Source organism: Nannospalax galili, unplaced genomic scaffold, assembly GCF_000622305.1.
Source record: "Nannospalax galili isolate Female #2095 unplaced genomic scaffold, S.galili_v1.0 scaffold146, whole genome shotgun sequence".
NCBI classification, from domain to species: Eukaryota; Metazoa; Chordata; class Mammalia; order Rodentia; family Spalacidae; genus Nannospalax; species Nannospalax galili.
This window is the reverse complement of record NW_008357929.1, coordinates 679,951-690,182: the sequence shown is the minus strand read 5'-3', so window position 1 is coordinate 690,182 and position 10,232 is coordinate 679,951. Positions and strand designations below refer to the sequence as shown.

At 46.8% G+C, this 10,232-nt stretch overlaps 1 protein-coding gene across 2 annotated transcripts in view; it reads right to left on the bottom strand.

Moving 5' to 3' along the window:
• Nucleotides 1-1,385: 1,385 nt before the first annotated feature.
• The window catches only part of Pmp22 (peripheral myelin protein 22), a 32,484-nt gene continuing 23,637 nt past the window's right edge, over nt 1,386-10,232 (bottom strand). For both annotated transcript variants that reach the window (XM_017795084.2, XM_008855685.3), the window contains exon 5: nt 1,386-2,688. In XM_017795084.2, the coding sequence (XP_017650573.1) occupies nt 2,525-2,688 (164 nt within the window). In that variant the 3' untranslated portion in view covers nt 1,386-2,524. The remainder of the gene's footprint in view (nt 2,689-10,232) is intronic.

Below are 10,232 nucleotides of genomic sequence, written 5' to 3'. Positions count from 1 at the left end.
ACACCGCTGAGTGGAACAGGGCACAGATGATCTGGACTCAGTATTCTCAATACAGTGTACCTGCGCCGCCATTTCCGAAGTGAGTCTTCGAGAAAAAGAAGTCCCCGCCTCACACTGCATGCACCTGGGACTTCGTCTCAGGGCTAGGGAGGAGGGCAGCATGGGAAACTTCCCCTGAGAAGAAAGTTCTTTGGCTAGACGCTGGGGAAAGGTGTTTGCCTCTTAAGGTCGGATGGAGACACAGCCTCTGAACCAGAAGGAGAGGGGCAAGAGAGCAAACCTGGTTTAAATCGAACAGGCTCTCCGCTTGTCGCAGAGTCTCTGGTGTTACTGTATAACGGCTTCTTTGCTGTTTGCTTTGATGCCATTTCCAGTTACCTCATTTTTCTCCCTTCACTGAGGGCTGGGTAGGTGGCGGTCCAGGAGCTGCCCTGCTGGAAACCAGCTTCTGGTCTTTCAAGCTTACTACTACCTGCGAAGGAGAGTGCAGCTCTGCGCGACTGCATTGCATCCTAGGCTGCTCAGAGTCATTGCTGAGCATGTGGTTAAAGGATAGGAAAGTGGAGAGACTGCCAGGATTTGCTATGGCTTGAGTGTGTCTCCCAAAGGTGCAGGTGTGTGTAGCAATGCAGAACCTTTAAGTGGTAGAGCCTAGCGGGAGGTGATTACATCTCTGGGGGCGGCACCTTCCCAAGGGACTGATGCTGGTCTTGATCAGTCAGTCAGTCCTCAAGATAGCAGGTTGTTACAAAGTAAGGCCACCTCACAAGCTTAGTCCCTTCTGAGTAGCCATTTCCCTTTCTGCTTTTCTGGTGTGATGTGGTGCAGCTGTCATGGACATGTGGAATCCAAGTGGACCTCTGCATGAGAGGGTCTAATGTGCTGGTGGGGACAGAGGGAGACCCTGACAAGCAATTAGCATCTTCTTCCAGACTCCTTCAAATGTTGCTCTATGATAGTATTTATGATAACTTTAACTCACTCTAATGCACAGGATGCTTTCTAGATTCTAGTCGCTACACTGAGTACTAGCCCATATCATCTCCTTTTGATTCCCCCAACCCCAGAACCTTCACATTGGGACCCAGTCTTCGAGTAAAGACAGAGACTCTCCTCCGATGGGGCAGTAGCAGAGGGAGGCACTATAATGCTGTCATAGTATAGTCACTGTTGCTTGCTTTCACTCTCACTAAAAGGTGACTTCTGTGTTAAGAATTTCTCACCCTTTCTTAACACTGGGTCAGTAACTGTGGAAGACCACAGCATGCATTGCTAGCTGGACACGCTGTACTTGCACAGGAAGAGGCTGGAGAGTAACAAAAGCTTGGAGCCCACCTTTATGTCCACCTTGTACCCGCATCCCACAAAAAACAGAGAAAGACCAGTTAGTTATTCTGATGTTTATTTTAATGCATCTTAGTCCACACAGTTGGTATAAAATCAGAACAAGCAAAGAGGAAAGGTCTGGAGTCTTAGCATCAGAAGGGCACCGTATATACATCTACAGTTGGTGGCCAATTTGAGTCATCGCCAGACAGTCCCTGGAGGCATAGAACATCCTAGACCCAGCAAGCCTGGGAACTCATAGTCCCGAGGATCTAGACGCTTGTCCTGATGCTCCGACCGTAAGAGAATTGTGGGAGTGATGAAGGCTTCAAGATTTATTCATTATAGCATAATAGCAGTCTAGCTAGGTACAAAAGCGGTTATAAACCATTTATATTACACACAATTATTCTGATCTTCTTTCTATTTTATGTCATAAAATTGTTAATTGAATTTCCAGTGAGTTGTTTAGATGATTAGTAATAATAAGGAATGGTAAATCCATAGCACCATTTCACAGATTCCTTGTCACCGATTTCTCATTTAAACGCATGACCCAGATACTCCACCTTCAGGGACGAGTATTCCAGAGCCACTAGCTGTGTTTCTGCCCAGGGCTCCAGTTGGGGGCATGTGATCTGTGAGTGCTTAGGGCTCCACACAGAGATTCAGAGAGTGGACATTCCTGCTAAATGCACCGGGTCACCCACAATGTGAAGGCTTTGGGCATTCAGGGTTTGTCCCCACATTTTGGTTTTCTATGAGGCTGGGTGGGAGGGAGGTATCTTCTTTCAGATGAAAGGGGCCACACTGAGTTATTTTATTTCTGAGCAGAACAAAAGATGAAAAAAAAAAAAACAAAAAACAAAGATATTGAGCTTGATTATACTGTTAGGATGTAAAGTTCTTTAGCTACTTCTTTAAGGTTCAACACGAGGCTGACGGTCAACATAAAAAGCAAACAATACTATGTACATATATGTAAAAAGTGTTATAAATAGGTTTTATAAACCATAGATATTATATACATCTTTAATCAACAGCAATCACCCCTCAACTGCTTTCTGTTTGGTTTGGCTGAGTTGGGTTTTTGGCTAGCTCTTTTTTGGCATGTTGGTTTCTGGTTTTTGGTTTTCTTCCTCCCTCCCTGTGTACCCTGTGTACGCTCAGAGCCTGGACAGACAGTACGTCGGGCACCTCATTCGCGTTTCCGCAGGATCACATATATGATGCCACTGAGAAGAGCCAGGGGGAAGGCCACCCAGGCCAGGATGTAGGCGAATCCATAGGAGTACTCAGTGTTGACATGCCACTCAGAGTGCCTCACCGTGTAGATGGCCCCCGCACTCATCACACACAGACCTGGGGAGGAAAAGGACAGCAGGTGACAAGGAGTTTGGGGTGGGGCTGGGGCTGTCTACCACCTGAGTGCTGCTATCAGGCAGGGAGAATGTTTCTAACCCTGGATGGAATCTGCCTCCCAGCTCAGAACTGCGAGGAGACAGCTGGGAAACGTGAATGCAGGGAATGAGCTGCTCTCCACTTCCAATCCGCACCATCCACGCCAAGACCTCTGAAGTTCCTCAGCACATTTTCTGTCCCAATTTCTATTTGCTTCACTGTTGCTATTTCTCAGGCCACCTGAGGTGGCCAGTGAGTACTCAGGAAGCAAAATAAGCCTGTCTATTTTGTCCAGAAGTGGCTGGGTGTGGACATGCCTGCGAACTGTGAACCACTCTACACATGGACAATGGCATGACCAGAAACCAATGGAAGTGAAATGCCCTTGCACTGCTCTTGGTGTCATGGACCAGGCAAAGGCACAACTCTGCTGACCATGAGGGTCCCAAGTTCCTCAGCAGTGTTGTCCATGAACAAGAGTGAGCAGAGCTAACGGGCACTGCTGGGCAGACAGAGGACTGCAATGAAGGGGGAAAGGGAGGCAAGGAGGAAAGCAACAGGAGTGAGATGCAAAGTTGCACAGGGAGACCACCCAAGACCAGCTCCATTTCACTCCAGTCAGGCCTGAAGCTTAAGACAGACAAAAGAGCATCAGAGACACAGGGGGGCCAGGCCACTCCTCCAGCTCTTTGGTGGAGCCACCAAGCTTAAGTTTGACAGCCTATGCCCATGTGACAGTCCTGACCCTCCACAGGGAGCAGTCCAGTGACATTAGCGGCCCAGCCTGGAGCTGTACAAAGCCTGGTCTGTTCTTTCCTGAAAACAGGGTCTTTGAAAGGCTCTGAGAGACTCTATTATAAAGCCAGAGGCTGTGTGGGCTTCATGTGGTTCCAGAGCTCCAGTGCTCGGGCCACCTACAGCTAACCTCACTGCTATTTGGGCTGCTTACATGCTAGACACTGCAGGTTTGTTTGAATAAACTGCAGAAGCAGGGCGGGATGTCACATTAGCTACCCTGATCAGATTGTACTTTGGCAGCTCAGAGAAGAAAACTCCCACTCAGCTGGCCTCCATTGGAAAAGCCACACAATAGTCTTAGAAATATCGTGGGATTGGACCTAGGACTTGCTGCTATCTACAGAAAGTGCAGCGACGACAAAGCTGGCCGTGTCACGGGAAACCATAGCAGGTTGAGTACTGCTGAGGGACCACCGCAGTTTGGATCTGCTGGGACACCCTTAATCAGCCTTGATCCAAAATCCTGTGTTACCTTGCCCCAGGCTCACTTCCCCAAACTATTCCTTCTTGTTAAGAAATAGTGAGTCTGGGGATGTGGCTCAGGGGTAGAGTGTTTGCTTAGCTTTGAATGGCTCTGGGTTCCACCTCTAGCTCCATTCAGCACTTGGGAGGCTGGGGCAAGGAGATCCCGAGTTCAAAGCCAGCCTGAGCTACATTGTGAGACCCTGTCTCAAGAATATAAAAAAGAAAAAAGAAAAGAAGGAAGAATACAAGGATGGAGGGAGGATGGCGAGGGGGAAGACTGCAGTTACCTTGAGCTACCTGTGAGCTACCTGTCTAATGAGGGCAGGGCTAGAAGGAGGGAAACACAGAAGAGTGAGAAGAAAAGGTTTATGCTTGTTGTGTGTCAGGGCTTCTGCACCACGTGTCTAACAGGCTCAGGCATGCTACAGTAGCCATTTGGATCAGCTATGCCTCCGTTTCCCCAACAAAGAGAAAACATCACTTTCTACTCTTGACCAAGGAGAGTGAGGCAGGATACTCAGGTGTAGTAACTAATCTGATGACCTGCCTTGAGGTTCACCCTAAAAGAACCTCAGAAATAAGGCTAGGCTTACCCATAGTAAGCTCTAAGCTTAGGTACTTGCAAAGCCGAAAGTACCACTTTATAACTGTCACTGCTAGGAAACTGAGGTTTTACAGACTGCTGTTATTGCAATGCTGCCTGCCGCAAGCAGCAGATGTGCCCTGACATCTAGAAGAGAATGACTACTTGGCTTAGTACCCTGCATCTGCGAGCCAGAGCAGTTAACGTCGGACAACAGCCATCTTAAAATCAAATCTTCCTCCTTGCTGTGACTCCTCACACAGCAGGTAGAGATGCGTCACTGAGGTCCTCTTTGGTAAGTGAGGGCCCTGGGAGAGTCTCAGTCAGTGAACTCTCATCAGATTTAGCTGGAAAGACAATGGACCTGTCCAAACAACATAGAGACACCGGGCATTCAAGTAACAACAGTTTGTACCTCTCAATGGCAGGGTCTATAACAACTCCCTGCATATTTTCCCTAAAGCCCTTTGTAAGAGAAGGTCTTAAGATACAGCAGTAACCCCAGCTGAGCTATTAGAACCCAGCACCTCTGGGAGGGGCCATCACAGTAACAAAGGCAGGAAAGCAACTGAGGAAATTCTCGGTTCTTCCTTATCATCTCTGTTCCCTTGGGTTCATTAAGCATATAATGAGTGCTTGCTGTGTACAAGCACTGTCCTAGATGGGGAGAATACCAGGATACATGAGACAAGGTGCAGATACTTTCAATGCTAAGTAATAGAGAGGAGAGAGAGGGAGAGAGAGAGAGAGAGAGAGAGAGAGAGAGAGAGAGAGAGAGAATTCATGACTCCAAGAGCTCAGATGGGCTGAGCTCCACACTGCCAGACAGAAGCTTTGGGGGGTGATGGTGCTTGAGCTGGGCCTTAAGGATGTATAAGAAGTGGCCAGGTAAAGAGGAGCAGGATGGGAATTCCAGGAAGAAGGAGGAGCAGGGCAAGGCTAAGAAGGCTGAAGAGTGTGCTGGAAACTGCCAGCAGATGGTGATAAGTGTCCTGTGACAGGGAGACTGAGCTCAGCCAGGTCCACGATGGCATGGTAAAAAGGCTGTCCAGGGGAACCTTGCAGGGACTTCAGCATAGAAATATGAGTACTTCAGGTCAGGGGGGGTGGTACGGTACAGACCCAGAAGTCCAGTACTTGGGAGGCTGAGGCAGGAGGATCTCAGGTTTGGGGTCTAAGAGAAGGAAGGAAAGAAGGAAGGAAGGAAGGAAGGAAGGGAGGGAGGGAGGGAGGGAGGAGAAAGGAACAGAAAGGAAGGAAAAAAGGAAAGGAAAGGAAAGGAAAAGAAAGAGTGAATCATTTCAGCAGTTGAACAGAAAATGTTTTCAGGGCTGAGGGCAAAGCAAGTGTTGGAAAGTACAGAAGAAGGTGCCGCATGGCTACAGTGGTGTTGATGAGCACAGAGAGAGAACTGGCATAGCTCCCGCGGAGTATGCCACACAAGGACAGCACTAGGCAGTGGGCTGGGTATAGGAAGAGAGAGGAAGGAGGGCAGAGCGGGATCACCCAGTGTGCTTGCACCTGGGACATGGGATGTTTGGAGATGTCTTGGGAACCAGAGAAGGAAGACAGTTTCCAGCAATAGGGCAGGTCATCAACAGTTCAGAAAGCAGTGCCTGGCACAGTGGTGCACGCCTTTAATCCTAGCACCCAGGAGGCAGAGACAGGTGGATCTCTGTGAGATTAAGGCCAGCCTGGTCTACATAATGATTTCCAGGCCAGCTGGGGCTACTGTGAGACCCTGTCTAAACCAAAAAATAAAACAACAAAGGCACAAGAAAGAAAGAAAGAAAGAAAGAAAGAAAGAAAGAAAGAAAGAAAGAAGGAAGGAAAGAAAAGAAAGGAGAAAGAAAGAGACAGAGAAAGAAAAACAGAAGAAAGAAGAAAAAAGAAAAAGAGAGAAAGAAACCAAACAGCAAACGAGAGACTCCACAGAAGACCTGAGCAGCACATGTAGTGTAGAGCATTGCCCTTGGAAAGGGAGGGGCAGAGGCCACGGTGAAGCAGGTTAGAAAGTGGACCCAGCAAGCCTGTCCAGAATGACTGACTGGTGGAAGGTGCAGCCTTGGTATTGACTTGATGAATGAGTACTTTTATCTCATTCTTAAAACCATCCTTAGGGCCATAAGGCAGGGCAGAAAGGCTAGAAAGCTATCAACTTGACATTCTGGGCTCTGGAGCCTTCTCTGCATTTTTGGCCCAGTTTCCATTTTCAGTTTCCAAATGACCACTGCGACCTAGACAGCCGCCCACAGCATTACTGGGCTCCCATCTGGGTATGGCCTGTGAAACATCCGGAATGATTCACCCTAAGCAGAGTTTCTAAATGTGATATCTGGCTCGCACCACCTTTGAATCACTCACAACAAGCAGGGTTACAGAACTTTCATTAAATTCCCTACCAATTCTTGTATTCTGTGGTCAATCTTTATGAGACAGATTGTAAGTACTAGTTGGTGGGTGAGGTCCTTTCATGTGACTGCACAGAGTTTGCTAGCTGCTGGGTATTAAAACAGGTCTCTACTCTAGGTCCCTGTCTGTGTGAGTTTCTTGATGTTTTCCCATGTAGTTAACTTGACCCAACAAAGCAATGACCCCTGGAAAACAGGTATGACTCCAAAATCCAGAAGCAGGATCAGGGTGTTCTTCCCTAAAAAGAGGCTTAGAAGAATCCACAACTCGTGAATGGGATTTGCTGTCAGTAGGGAATGTCCCCACAACAAGAGCAGGACAGTTTAATGGCTTGGAGAGAGTCTACCCAGAGACTCACAGGGTAGAGCCCAGGCATGGGTGTTTCACCTGTGATTCAGATGAGCAGCTAAGGCTAAAAAGCACTGATCTTAGGCAGGGATTTTTATATTCCTTCGTGAAGCAGCCAATCTAAGAGGTGTGTAATCAAGAAGACAGTTCACAGACATGGGACTCACAGGTATGATCCATAAAGACCAAAACACACCCTCCAAAGGGAAGCTATGAAGATACCCTGCCTGTAACACCCGGTGGGAAACTCAACAGAGATTCCAGTAGCTTCCATTTAACACGCTTTAACGTTTTGAAGATGCTCCCTTCACGTAACTTAGTTACCTACTATGGTAGGCACACTCAGGCTTTGCATTCCTAAACCGTGGTGCCACTTTCCCATTCTTTCCCTTCCATCTACCTCCCTACCCCACCTCCTGCCTTTCTTTCCTTCCCCAGTTGCTTTCGCTTTTCTGACATTTTCCTTGATGGTAAGCTGTCAATTCCCAAGTATGTGTTAGTTCTCACCTCCAATCTACTCTACCCTAATCTCCCCAGTTCCCACCTTCTTCATCAAGGGTATGATGAGGTTGACTTAGAACTTCCATACACTGGAAGAGTCAGGAGTTTTCTTAAGCAAAGCCATAGCCCATGGTTCTCAACTTTAGTGATAAGAATGACAGCAATTTCAAAAGAGTGTTCTAAAGGCCTGAGATTCCCAGGAGACTACCCTTCAGACAATTTGGACTGGAGTTACCAACTAGGCACAGAACAGCTATTGTTTCACTTTTACATTGTGACTCCAGATAACTTCCTATTTAAATAGGGGCCTCTCCCCTGATGAACTCATAGCTGATAGTGAGTCTATTGAGAGATGAACAGCTAGATTGGCAGGGGATAAAGAAAAAGAAAATCATGTGCCTTTAAATTTAGAGGTATTTGTGGCAGAGTTCTAGAATGCTTGCATTGAGTTCAGAGGACAAGCAAAGGGAGAAAGTTGCTTCTAGAAGATAGACTTCGAACAATCAGAGAAGTTCCATCCCTAAGAATGGTCAGAAATGCCTTGGCCAGAGGTCACCCGTTTCACCTAAGGGTCCTTATCTCTGGACTTTGTGTTGCTTCCTGGCCTTTTGGCTAAGCTATAGTATCTGGACTTTGTGAATTTCCACATGAAATGCTATAGCTTTAAAAAAAGACACTGTTGGATAACTTAAAGCAGAAATAACTCAGTGGGAACAGTACAGACAAAAGTGCTGCCTTCCCCTTGACTTAGCTCGTCCCCACCCTACAGCCTTTAGTTGACTAGTCCTGTAGTGCTAGCTCCTACTCACCTCAGAGGCTTTGAAACTGATGAATAAAAAATGGTATGAATCTGAATTTACCATCCAATGGAAGTCAGGTGCAACAGAAGAGACTATAATAGGTAAAGTTTATGTCTTGGACTTTGAGTTCCTTAAAATCGTGGGGGTATTCTGTATGCCTAACTATAGGTTGATGTACTTAACTATATCAGTCCACATGGTAAGTAAGGGAATTAAGCATTCAACAGTCCCTGCCATGGGATGGGTGAGTTGCTCTTGGGTTCAGTTTATTCACTAGTAAAATAATAAACTTAGATAGATTAAACATAGATACTGCATGAAGCTTACAGTTCCTACACCTGCTTTAATTTATCTTCAGGGTATGTGCTCTGGTGTACTGGATGTGATCATCATTTGATTTGATATCAGACCATCACCAGTGAGTTGGAAAAGAAACACTATGAAGCAGGATTAGTTTGGAAATGGAACAAAGAGCAATTCTCTGCTTTTCATATACCTAGAAATATCATTAATAAAGCTGGTAGCATCCAGGAGTTTGGTTTGGTGTGATAAATTCAGTGCCATGTAGTCAAGTATTATACTGCTTTAAATCCATAAAACACTGAGGACTAAAATGTGTTAAAGTGTTCAGTGGAAAGGGACTCTTCACTACATTTCCTGAAAGGGGAGCTGTTTGACTTCCAGAAAAGATCATCCACATCCAGTCTCAGGCCATGTCTCTCCTACAGCCCTGGATCAGACAGCGCATCTGGCCAACCATTCACCAAAGACAGGTGGGCTGCTTCCAACCCAATAAAGGCTGCTCCTGAGCATAGGGTGGTGGGACAGCACTGAAATGAACATGAGACGCTCAATCCTTTGCCTATGCAAAGGGCCAGAATAGGGAGCACCTCACAGCACCTCGACACACTCGGAAGTTTTCTGTCTTACTTCTCTGTGCCCTTCAGACTCAGTCAGTGGCAGTCACTAGACAGAAAGGTATAGGTCAATGATGCAAGACACCGAACAGAATCTAGAGACAAAACTGGAAGTGACCCACCTCTGTAAAAGAACCTGTGCCTGGCCTATTGAAGAAACCATGGAGAAAAGGTGGAGGAGGCCTCGCCTGTATTTATATATGGTGTCACAGTCCCGTATTTGTGAACAATGGCATGTTACACAGCGGGGCTGGCAAATGCACTAGAGAATACAGTGGGAAGTCGAAGTCCAGGAGGTTTGCAGTGTGACTGTCACTACTCACAGATACAAGACATCCTTCTGAGAATACCCTTGCTGGCACTCTGAATTCCAGGGCCATTTTCTACACTAAAGTCAAGGTAGTTTTCCAGGATAGCCTTAGCTCTACCAATGGCCTTGGTATTTATCTCTAACAGTGTATCTAGATAGCAGTTTCACTCCTGGTGACAGGTCTGGATTGTTTGAGGCCTTCCTTCCAGAGCCCCCAAGGCTCTTTCACGTGTCCCTTATTCATAGGGCAGTGGAGTGCTCCCCACTTCAAATATACATGCCTATACATACACACACAGAAGATGAGGTGGGTGGAGAGACAGAGATAGGGGTGTGTGTGTGTGTGTGTGTGTGTGTGTGTGTGTGTGTGT